The sequence below is a fragment of the Nicotiana attenuata genome, chromosome 7, assembly GCF_001879085.1.
Source record: "Nicotiana attenuata strain UT chromosome 7, NIATTr2, whole genome shotgun sequence".
Taxonomy (NCBI): domain Eukaryota; kingdom Viridiplantae; phylum Streptophyta; class Magnoliopsida; order Solanales; family Solanaceae; genus Nicotiana; species Nicotiana attenuata.
This window is the reverse complement of record NC_031995.1, coordinates 16,156,333-16,168,472: the sequence shown is the minus strand read 5'-3', so window position 1 is coordinate 16,168,472 and position 12,140 is coordinate 16,156,333. Positions and strand designations below refer to the sequence as shown.

Genomic DNA, 12,140 nt, shown 5'->3' with positions numbered 1-12,140 from the left:
GAATAATTAGTTTTGAATGACTTTATAATTTAAGAAGAGAATATGTTTTATATCAATTTCAAGGAAAAGAAAATTATTTTTCCCTCAATTTCAAGATTCATGCTTCAATGCTTGTGTGTTCTTATCCTTAGAATAGTTATCAACCCATCATGGTTGATGTTGATAAGGGTGATGTCCCCACCCCCACCCCAAAAAAAGGGGGGGGGGGGGTTATGAATACAAATATTATGTTAATAAATTTTCTATTTTGCAAGAAATGCTTCAAAAGTGTAGAGTGTGAAAGAAATCGATTGAATTGGGGTAGGATGACCCTTTTGCTTTCTTGTTTTTGTTATTAAATCAATACAAATTTCAGAAAAAATTTCTCCTTCCACTATTTATATTTTATATAGCGTTTCGAAATGTTTGATAGTCAATCTTATGCAATCTTTTCAGCTTTTAAACTACTTGAATTTTGAAAATGATGGGATATTTTCTGTCAAATTTACTTCAACATTTTTTTTTACAAAATACTATTATATTATATATTAATCAAGAGATACATAATAGACCTTCCATTTTGTTTATACGATATAATGAAAGAAAAATTAACATTTCACATTTGTCGTTCTATATATACATTAACATTTGTATGTATATGAAACTTTTAGAATTTGTGGCTAAAAAACCTGTTATAATATTTGCATAACTATAAAAAAAATTATGAAGAAATTATTTTTAGATATAGAAGTGTGATTCATTTTCATTTCTTGCACACGTGTCAAGAATCCATGTTGAAGAAAGCTAGGTGAACTTCTCTCTCTGTACGTTTCAGAATTTTCCTATTCAAGAAAACTATCTTACCCACTCCGTTTCTCTGTCCCAGTTGGTATTTTCTACTTTTTGTTCAGAATCCCTCTATTGTAAAAGCTTGATTCTTTTTTTGTTTTCCGCTGAAATAATTGTTGGTGGCTTGCCCTTTCTGCTTCTTGCTACTACGTAAGTTCCTCTACTTCAACTCTACTTATCATTTTTCTTTGTTTACCACAACCCCTTTTGTCTTTTCCTTTTTTTTTGTTGATAAAAGACCCCCCCCCCCCCCTTTTTTTTTTTTTTATGTATTTCTGTTTTTAATTAGTAAAGCTTTCTCCTTTCTGGGCTGTGCTTCTTGATCATGGTAAAAATGATTTTTTTTGGTGTGTTTCTCTGAAGAAATTGTGGGGAAAAATAGTTTATTTTTAGTCTATGCTGAGGTGCTGTGATTTCTTTTGCTTATGCTTATCTTATAAATGGATGGATGTAGCTGTTGTGGATATTGAAATTGTGGGGTTTAGGTAAAGTAGCTTGCTTTCTTTTCCTTTGTGTGTGATTGTTTTCTTAGGTGTGTGGAATGCTTTTCGTGGAAACTTGGTATTAGCCTAGTTTGGCTAATAAGGAAGCTCTTAAACCCTCTTGACTTTGGATGACCAAATTGGCTTTGGAATCTTGAGTTCTACAGATATTCTTATTGCCAAAAAGGTTCATATAATTAAATGAAAAACGTTTTCCACAAATTTTGCCCATACTAGTCTGTTAAGAGTAGTTTCCTTAGGGCCATAAAAAAGAAGTCTTTTAGAGCAGTTCTGAGTTTTATATGCTGGAGGCATTGAAAAGCCACTTTGCTAAGTAACCCCTTTGATGCAATTGGCTGTAACTTATACTGTTGCCTTCTCTGTTTCTATGAGGAGTTTGGTTTGCAATTGAATTTGTGAAACTACGGACATAAGTTTTTGAATGTCGGAACATGGGGAATACTTAACAGGTGAGCTTATGAGATAGCTATTAGATGGTTAGACGTTTAGGACCTATATACGTTCTATTTTAGATGTTTCAATTTGAGTCAATTTGTTAATTTGTCGATCTTCCTACTCTGGATAATGTTTTCAACTTGTCTATATCATAAGATGAAGAAAAAGAATATAATGAATGAAGGGGCTTGTGCTATTTTAATTTTCTGATATAATTAAACTTTTTATAGAATAATTTCTACATGTCTGGTGATTCAAATGCATGATGTATGTAATTTTGCTAATGAAAATTTGATCCTATGAGCGTATAGAAAATATGAACTTCATGCTGAAGATTGATATTCAGTTGTATTCTTGTTTATAGTTGGGAATTTGATTTTGTTCTTCTTGGTGATTTTGATGGGGTGGCTCATTGTTAATTTTGAGCGGCCAAACAATCAACTGTAGGAGATAAAATTCTGGTCTTATTACTGTTCTTACCTAATCCTTATGTTGCATTCTTAACATGTTGAGAAAGATTAGCGGAGGGAAAGGGTGTGATTTTCCTTGGAAGGAAGTGCTAATAGAAATCTCTGTCTTTAAGAGAAAAACTGTGAGGGCTTGTCATGCTTTTAATGTGAAGTCATTAGCAAGTAAGGTTGATACTAAAATGAATATATCTGCTGAAAAGCTTCTTTATTTGTCTTATCTTGTTTGCTCCTAATATCAAGGAGGCTTAACATATTAAATAGGAGTACTGCATTTCCTTTCTTTTTTGGGTAATAATATTTGGTGTCTCATTAAGAAAGAGGGCAATTGAGTCAGCTTACATTAGTCATCATTGATTGACAAATTCATTTCTCTTGAAACAGATTGAAATTGGTGGCTGACTTGGCTCAAGAGAATTTTATGATTTTGTGCAACTCATAAAAAAGCCCATTGTAATAGTGCAACAACTGGCCTGAAATTTCTGCAGTTGGGAAGCTGTAACACGTTGTGCAACTAACTTGATAGAATCCCTGTAAAGTTGACAACCTATTCCGCGATGGACTTGAAAGCTATATCATGGGTCGGAAACATATACCAAAAGTTCGAAACTATGTGTTTGGAGATGGAAGAGGCTATGTACCAGGTGAACTACACTCTTTCAGTTTTCTATTCCCTATTTAATTATTACATATGTTCGATATTACTTGTTTCCTGGTACTTCCTTGAGTTAATTTGCTTACAGCTGAAATTCTGCATCCTGCATGTTGCTATTTTGGCTGTTGTCTGAAAAATTGTACTATCTGTTATTGACCCTGCTAAGTTTTGACCAAATGGGTTATAATCAGCATAACTAAGACTGTGATAAATTACAGGACACTGTTAAATATGTCGAAAATCAGGTGAACACTATTGGTACGAATGTCAAGAGATTCTATTCAGAGGTGCTGCAGGATGTTCATCCTCAATATAACATTGATCCTGTGAAAGTCGCAGCTGCTGACTTGTCTCTGAACCCTTATGCTCACTATGAAATTGACAAGAAGCTGAAAGCAAACCTTAAGGGAAGCACCAGAGGATTCAGTAACAAATTAAATGATGACACTCAAGTGATCAAGGGTACAAAATACTAGTGCTGATTATTCATCATTTACTATTTAATCTCTTTGGTCAGACAGATCTGCTAATATTATTTTTCCTGAGATCTCAGGGAAAAACAAAAGCGGAGGAGTCTATAAACGTCAGAATGGTGGAATCAAAGAAATTGTTAGAGACAGCCACCCAACTAAGAAATCTGATGCTATCTGTCTTGCATCAGGGGATGCAATTAAATTAGCTTCAAGTGCTGAGGTTAGAGGCGGTTTTGAAATGGCATCGGACCATGTAACTCTGACTTCAGCTCTGGCCTCAGTTAAAGGATCTGACTATGGAGAAACGGCAAGTAAAGTTTGTGACCACACTATAGAAACTAATGTGCCAGAAGCTGGTGCTTCAACTAATTCTGCGGCTTCTGTCAAGACATCAGTTGAATCCGTTGGGAAGAAGCAAGCAGGTTCCAGCTCTATCTCAGTTGGTGGCTTTTTCACCAGACTCTTGTAGTATAATGTCTGGCAGTTTTCTTCACTTCTTAGTTGCTCTCTTTAACTTCTACATTTTCAACAGATACATGTACAAAGGAACTGGCTTGTAATACAATATTGGAAATTAGCACTAATACTCGGAACAATGATTTTGCTACTGAGGATATCAATGAGTCCCGTGAAGGTATTGACAGATTCTAGTTATCAATTAAAACTGAAGAAATATTGTGTGTGTACCTTCCCATTTTGCGGTGTAACACTGAATCAAGACAGACTACCGTGTACTACTTGTAGGAAAACTATATACCAAGTGGTACCTCATCAGATGTTATAATTAATTACCCAAAAATCATGTTATTATAGCATAAATATACATTGGATTGCGGGAATGAGTCACACAGAGATTAGATTGAACTAAGTCGGCACAACTGTAGGAGTTAAATCAGCTAACAAAAGTTGGTTCATCTCAGTAAGGCCACACACTGAGACCTCTTGGAACTGCTGGAGGTTAGATGCGCAGTCGTGCTCCTGAAAATGTCTGTATGTACTATTAACCATTTATGTTTTATCAGCCACTATAAGATTATACAGTTGCACTTCACCTTTTTCTTTCTTGGGAATTTGGAGAAAACTACGGTGTTTGCATCACTCTTCCTTCATCCCAGCAAACAAATGTACTCCCCCTCCGCATGTCTCACTCTGTCAAAGAAAATTTAGAAGGTCCTTAGGTCGTCTTCATTTTCCTATTCTATCCACTTTAAGATCAAATGTACCAAAGGGATGTTTGTGAGACTGACCAGCATGTGTCTGCCTTTCAGATTACTTCATTGTCTCTAGGATTATCGTTTTCTCAAACCTATTTCTATAACAACATTTTACTCTTTTACAGGAAGGTCAGATAATTTGTCCAAGTATGACATTAATGAGTCGGAAGTGGAATTTGTTGAGAAATTTGACGAATCCCAGTTGGAGGAAACATGTGTCATGGTTGAAGGGGACAGGATTCATGTTCCACTGGGCCCAGTAAAACAGAAGTCATACAAGGTTGGNNTTTATATATATATGTATATATATATATATATATATATATACACACACGCACACATACACACTACTCCCGCCATCCCAATTTATGAGGTGGTGTTTCACTAGGCATGGAGTTTAAGAAAGAAAGACTTTTGGAACTTGTGGCCTAAAACAAGCTGTAAACATTTGTGTGGATTTAAATCATCTTATTAGGGGTAAAATGGGAAGTTTCAAGTTGAATTATTTGTAAATTAAGGAAGTATGACACTATTTTTGGGATACACTAAAAAGGAAAGTATGACAAATTGGAACAGAGGGAGTATATTCTTTTTTATATTTACTCCTTTACTTCATTTTTTGTTTTAGGAGGGGCCGGGGTGTGTCGATATTGTTTGAATGTGTCTTTTAGATATTTGTTGACTGCTTTTATCATAATTTCTCAGAAGAAGCTTCGGGAGGCATTCTCCACAAGAAAGAGGTTGACAAGGAAAGAGTATGAACAACTTGGAGCACTATATGGAGATCAACAGTTTAACCAAGAAGCTGAAGACAAGGTGATGCCTGTTCTTGCCATGAATTCAAACACTAAGATGTTATCTGCTAATGATCATCCTGAATCTGAGTGGGAGATTCTGTAGTTATGATGATGCTGTAAATAGTATTGTTGCTTTTCCAATCACTGCATGGCGTCCTTGAGAAACAAACATTGAGAGATGATGCACCAACTGTTTATGTTATAAGCCCATTAATTGCTTTATAAAATTGCATACGGCATCTATAATCCATTCCTCTAGTAGTGTAACTAGTAAATAATACATAGTGGTACCTTGAAGAAAGCAACCTATATCTGAGGTATGGCCATCTTGTATCCAATCTTGGCATTCTTATAAATTACTAAGATATATAATACTTTTTTAAGTGCTGAATCTGTCCTTGAATTTCCATGTCTGTTGGCTTTACCCTTTCTTAAAAATATGTACGTACTTCAAGTCTTTAGCCGATTCACCAAGGAATATTTTGGTTGCTTTTGTCGGATTGCTTACTACTAGATTGGATTGGATGTCAACATTTGGAGGCACTCTTTGTAGTAAATGGACTAATTTCTCCTTTTGATAACTTCTTGTTCTTTGCCATAACGCACAGAGTTGGAAGGGTATGTTGGTGATTTGTATGCCTATGTAGTAGATTTTCTATTATGTAATCCTATTTCTTAAGGTCTCAACCCAACGAGCAGTAGTCATGTGGACTTGCTCGAGCATTCCAAATATCACATTGCGAAAGAGTTGTCGAGGGTCTATCGAAAACAACCTCTCTACCCTCAGTGTAGGGGTAAGGTCTGCGTACACACTACCCTCCCTAGACCCCACTTGTGGGATTATATTATGTTGTTGTTGGTCATTTCTGGAAGTATGTAGTTTCTCTTCTGGAATTATGTGGACTTGGCCAACTAAATAGTTAGTCAAGGTTTTCCTGTACATTTTAGAACTAGGTAAATGTGCACAATAATAAAATGTTTTCTCTGCAGCACAGTTCAACATAAAAGTTACAATTACTGCTATATATGCTCACTACAATACTGATATAGCAACTAATATATAGCTTACTGATAGTCAATATCTGATTTTCAAGAAACCAAATGCGATAAACTCTGGGAGCCAGTGGAGTGATCCAAAACCAGAGATGCATATAGTAGCCTATTCCATGTATCAGGCAGTCCAGGTAGGCACCAATGGCTGCAATCAGCAAAACTCTCCGGTAGCTTTAATTTCCTCTTCACCAATTCTCTTCCTTTCTTTTTGGCGTAGACTGATGGATGTGCATCTACGCGGTGCTCTGAGAGCTTGGTAATGTTTAAGTATCTTACAGGGATTCTCAATTTTAACAATGTTCTTTCAACAATCGCCGTCAGAGACTCAGAAAAATGTGTTACATGGGACTTGTCTGTGATGAGTTGTGTTTTATTGTAACACCCATTTTGAGCTTTGTGTTCTGGAGAAATGCTTCTGAAGAAAACTGTTGTTTTGTTCAAGTTAATATTCTGGTCTATCCAATCTGCCCAGGTCCTCATTGCCACTTCAAATGCTGATTCTAACTTCAGCTCATTAACTAATCTTCCCTCGTACTCGAAAAAGTCCCACCTGCATGCAAAGTACCCCACAATAGGCATCCAATTGCATCATGGACTTGCGGTTTAACTGTATATATCGACTTTGGATTCAAGTCATATACACTGATACTGTTAAGAGTGTTTTAACATGGCTTGTCTTTATTTTCAGGTTATTGTTATCTATAATTATCTTTTAAGTGACTTATAGTGTCACTGTCGGTGTATAGAAGTTAAAACTGATAAACTTTGAAAGAGAAGTCCTTAGTGACTTACGCCTTCAACTTCCCAAGATGCACCCACCAATGGCCCGTGTTGAATACCATAATGTCAGCTCCTTGCCAAAGCCTAGACGATAAATCGAGTTTCTCCAGCCTCAAAATTTTAGGAGCACCAGGTCTGTTTGATTCGAACTGGACCAGAAATGGGCTCCAGTAGAATTCTACTGTCACATTGTAGTCCTAGAAAAGCAGAAAATTATTGTTTTTTGGTATGAACAGAAGAAAGTGTGACCTAAATTCACAAGTATTATACCATTAGACATGTCCAAAATTACAGTAAGAAGGCACTTGTTGTGAAAGAAAGAAGTCTCTGAGTTGATTTACCTTAGCTTTAAAGACTTTATAGGAGCCACTCCTAACATCAACATGAGCTCTGGAAGGAGGAATTGTAGAATAAAGAAGACAAGCTAGAGATTCCCACTGGTTTCTGTTTAGTGAATCTCCAACTATTATTACCCTCTTTCCTCTAAGCCTCTCCAACATATATATGCCATTCAAGCTGCAAAAGAACCTCCAATTTTTGCTATCTTTTATATCTATAGAGCTTTTTGAAGATAGGGGTAAGGTCTGCATACACATCGTTGTTGTTGTTGTTTTTAGGGTTTTTTGGGCTTTTTCACTTTTAGCCCGTGCCAGAAATTATTTACCTTCGGTAGCTGAAAAAGTGCATAAAATTTGTATACTTTTTGTATATAACATATAGAATGTATATATAATTCAGAAGTATATATTTTTTCGGCTATTATTTTGAGAGTGACTATACAATATCATTTTCCCTTGTTTTTATATCCTTAAAAAAGGAGAGTTTAACTTCTACATAGTGATAGTGCAAATATTCTTCACGTTGTCAGTGCAGTAACAACAACATATCCAGTATATTCCCACATGTGGGATCTGGAGAGGGTAGTATGTATGCAGACCTTATCCCTTATACAGGTAAATATACAGGTAAAGAGGTTGTTTTCGAGAGACCATCGGTTCATGCCACATTGTTAGTGTATGTGAGTTACAGAAACAACAAACAAGAAAATAAATGAACAATTTTTCTACCTTGGAATGACACACTGATGAGCTTCCCAAGACCAATTTTGATAGTCAAAATCAGGCCTTCCATTCTTCTGGCAGCTCACTTGTTCACTAAGGAATGGACATTGTGGTGCTTCATAATATGGACTTTCCTTTGGTTTATAAACCCATCTTCCCTCAAATATATTGCACTTATTCTTGCTGTTTTTCTGGATTATATTACCTTCATCTTCTCTGCTTCTTGCTGGTTTCAAGATTTCTAAATTTCCAGTAGGCGAAAAACTATCGTCTAAAGACGATGCCACGTTGAACATGCAATGTCGCAGTGCCTTGAAATAACCTGCCTCATTGTGCTTAAGGCATATCAAGAAAATGAAGCAGCTAATGAAACTACCAAATGCACATAGCATCCATTTCTGACTAATTTTTGAGCTGGTTTCCATTTTGATTGATTTTCTTGAACGAGGAGTAGTAATTAATTAATAATGGAAAAATAAACAAGTGGTTTGCAGGTAAATTGAAGTTTGTTCAAGGTGATAATTTGTGGAGTTACTTAAAATCTAACTGTAATTTGTGAAGCTGGTGAATTGGAAAATGTTGAGAAGTTAGTCAACTACCCTTATGATCTCTTTTGTTACTACTTGTCCTGAAAATGACCTGAAACCAATTTCTGACCATTTTTCCTTCGTGCTAATAGAAACCAGGGGGCACTTACTACAATGCTACGGTATAGACTATCAAGCATTTATATTGTGTATGAAATAATGGAAAAGAAATAAAAATACCAAATTACTGTTATATCAAACATTTCTCATTTTCCATATGGCATTATGTGAGGTGATGTTTTTGCATTCTTGGTACTATGGTCCGATTCCCTTGAAAAAGTTCAGTGACTATAAATCGATAAAAACCAAATTCAAGAAGCAAGGCAGTTTGACCGACAGAGACCCCAGAACATTCCAAGAAAACATTGCCGATTATATGTTGAATTCACTGGAAAGGGTGTCATTTCTTTTTTTTTTTTTTTTTTTTTTTTTTTTTTGATTTGTGTTATGTCGTAAATTTCCAACTTTCCCTCTAACAAATTGAGCAAGCAGTGGCAGTCCTTTCTGTTTTTTCTCTCACCCTCTTTCATCTTTCAAAATAATTTTAATGTGATAAAAATAACTTTATAACTTTACTACACATAAGTTTAGTGGCTTTTATATATGTTATTGCGAGTTTGGTTACTTTAATGATATTGCGTGAAATTATTCTTATTTTTTTTATTGTGTCTTATGATTTTCAAAAACTATTTGATTTGAATTGCCAGTAGGGGTGGATCTGGCATACATCCTATGGTTTCATCCGAATCCAGTGGTTTTGGTTAGGACCTATATTGTATATGTGAAATTTTTTCCCGACATAAGCACAAATTTAGATTTTGAACCCAGTAAATAAAATTCCTTGAGTAACCTATAAGGTTCAAATCATGGATTTGCTTTTGACTGCAAAACGAGGGCTTCATGTCTTTTGAATATTAGTATAGTGGTAAGATTCAAAGTAAATCGCTGCTAATCACAAGGCAATTTTGATTCTGTAAAAGATGGGGAAATCGTAGCCTGCTAGTCATGCAAAAGTTGGCAAAATAAACTCGAAATAAAAAGAATATTGTTGCGCTACATATTAGAAGGGACCAAAGCAATAAATGTATCAAATTTATCTTTTATATCAAATTATCGCCTAACTATGATTAGTTAATGTATGTATTATTAGTGATCCATCAAAGTTTTATCCTTATAAGCAGCTGCTAGTTATAGCTCGTGGCTACGTTGCCCTGACTCACAAAAAGATGTTGCCGCATTCGCCTTGAATTTTCCAAAATATACTACTTTCAGAGGATCCGACACGCACCAATTAGTATTTTTGAAGAGTCAGCAATATTGGTTCGGAAAGTTATAGAATTGTCTGGCGTCATTTTAGCTAATGCCCCGTCAATAGTTAAATTTTTCAAACATAGACTAAAATTTTGAAATGAAAGGAGTAATTACCATTTAATATTAATGATGGAGCTTCGTATGACCAATTTTTAGCGGACAAGTATGCTCCCCTGAGAAGCAATCTTTTAACCAAGCAGGAACAAAGATATGTAAGTGTAAGACTAAATTAATTAACATATAAAGGGGCAAAGTCTTCAAAATTTCATCAATAATGCCATGTTACACTTCGTGGCCATCCACTTTTAATGATTCTTCTATTAGGTCAACCATTCATAAAAATCACTTAATATCTTTTTTTGCCATTCAGCTTGCTGTCATACTTTCATATTAACAGGGGCGGATTTTCAGGGAAAATTATGGGATATGTGAACCCATGGTCTCTCTGCAAAATTAAATATTTTATGTATGTATTTTTTGAAAATTTTATAATATTAACTGTTGGCACCCATGCTCTAAGAAGGTTGAATGGTACAGTTGGTTGTTTGAGTTTTTTGCCGAGCAGAATAAGAATTAATTCCCACTTAATATAATTTTTCCTCCTTTTTTTCTTAGTAGTGCACCAAATCCTAGATCCGCCTCTTGCTTATTATAAGTCAAACATTACAAGGTTACATGCTTGTGCAACAAAGAAAGGTTAATTAGAGAGGTGAAGCATTTTCATTGATTTCCAAATATAATGAATGAATAACAAGTGAATAAAGGCATGGCTGATTATATCTTGATCAACATATTCTCAAGACTTAGTACGTCAAACAACTTTGTCAGCTCAAATGCCTTTCGAAAGAATGGTTTGATACATTTTCCAGTCCCCATTTCAAGAATCAACATCGCGAGAAATCCAAGAAAAGGCCAACAGTACTCTCTCTAATCAACTCTTCAAAAAGTAATCGCTCGTTCAGGTCCCAACTCATTCATTTTTCTTCAGTAAGCTCCTGTGGTTCATGAATATCAAACTGTTGCAGAAATTGGAGAGGGACATTACTAGTTCTGGTGTAGACTTGTTATGTTTTTACCAAACTGGCTATGTGGGAAAAATATGGCTATGCAATCCTATTACTAAAAAGACTCTCGCTTTGACTATTCTTTCCCATTTTGTAGGTCAAGCTTGTTTAGGCTATGTTTCTTACACAAATGAGTATTAGACTATGCTGAGTGGGAATTCTATGCTGGTTTTGAAGAAATTTTACATTTTAAGCTAGGGGAAGAATTATTGTAGGATCATGGAGAGATTTGTTGAGTTACACAGAATATTCAGGAACATGTTACAATCCAATCCACATCAATGGGTTCATTTACTATTCTTGGCTATTTACCAAGAAATAATGAGAATGGAGATGCCTTGATTAGGTAATCTATTTTGTTATGAAACTGATACCAAAAGGTTCAAGGAATTGCAAAGTTTAAACACAATAGAGTAGTATAAGTGGTGTGCTTGAAAATTAGAATCTGAAAAGTTTGTTATCTACACTAAATATTACTGAGCTACTCTAAAGTTGGGGTGGGCTGTCCATTCCAAGTCAGACTCCACAACCAATTGATGGCCCAATCCCACATATTTTAGTAAAAATAGCACGGTATAGCCAGTTTTCGGACTGGTCAATCAAAAATAGCCAACGTTTACCAAGTCAATGAAAAATACCCACTATTTTGCTGCAATAGAGACCGGTCCAGCATAATATACTGGAGTTCGGTGCACTTGTGTATGAACTCCAGCACATTATGCTGGACCGGTATACTTTGCTGGCTCCAGTATAATATACTGGAGACTGGAGCACCGGTGCTCCAAACTCCAGTATATTATACTAAACCAATATACTTGCTGGAACTCCAGTATATTATGCTGGAGTTCTAGTGTACTTATGCTGGAACTCCATCATATTATGCTGGAGTTCCAACATACTTATTCTGGAACT

At 35.5% G+C, this 12,140-nt stretch overlaps 2 protein-coding genes across 7 annotated transcripts; one reads left to right on the top strand and one right to left on the bottom strand.

Annotated features, from left to right (window-relative positions):
• On the top strand, nucleotides 755-6,896 carry LOC109228755. 6 transcript variants are annotated; one of them, XM_019393951.1, is made up of 9 exons: nucleotides 755-978; nucleotides 2,618-2,877; nucleotides 3,107-3,350; nucleotides 3,442-3,783; nucleotides 3,894-3,995; nucleotides 4,701-4,855; nucleotides 5,281-5,391; nucleotides 6,467-6,556; nucleotides 6,643-6,896. In XM_019393951.1, the coding sequence occupies exons 2-9, from the start codon at nucleotides 2,791-2,793 to the stop codon at nucleotides 6,802-6,804; spliced, it is 1,293 nt and encodes a 430-aa protein (XP_019249496.1). In that variant the 5' UTR covers nucleotides 755-978; nucleotides 2,618-2,790; the 3' UTR covers nucleotides 6,805-6,896. The 6 variants fall into 6 exon arrangements, 5 of the variants coding, with proteins under 5 accessions (XP_019249496.1, XP_019249500.1, XP_019249498.1 ...); XR_002068428.1 differs by having other exon boundaries at nucleotides 765-978; nucleotides 6,448-6,556; nucleotides 6,643-6,730; XM_019393953.1 differs by lacking the exon at nucleotides 755-978 and adding an exon at nucleotides 1,079-1,156.
• LOC109229861 (protein ESKIMO 1-like) lies at nucleotides 7,214-8,691 on the bottom strand. The gene is made up of 3 exons (XM_019395411.1): nucleotides 8,273-8,691; nucleotides 7,547-7,721; nucleotides 7,214-7,402 (listed from the first exon to the last, which is right to left on the bottom strand). The coding sequence occupies exons 1-3, from the start codon at nucleotides 8,689-8,691 to the stop codon at nucleotides 7,214-7,216; spliced, it is 783 nt and encodes a 260-aa protein (XP_019250956.1).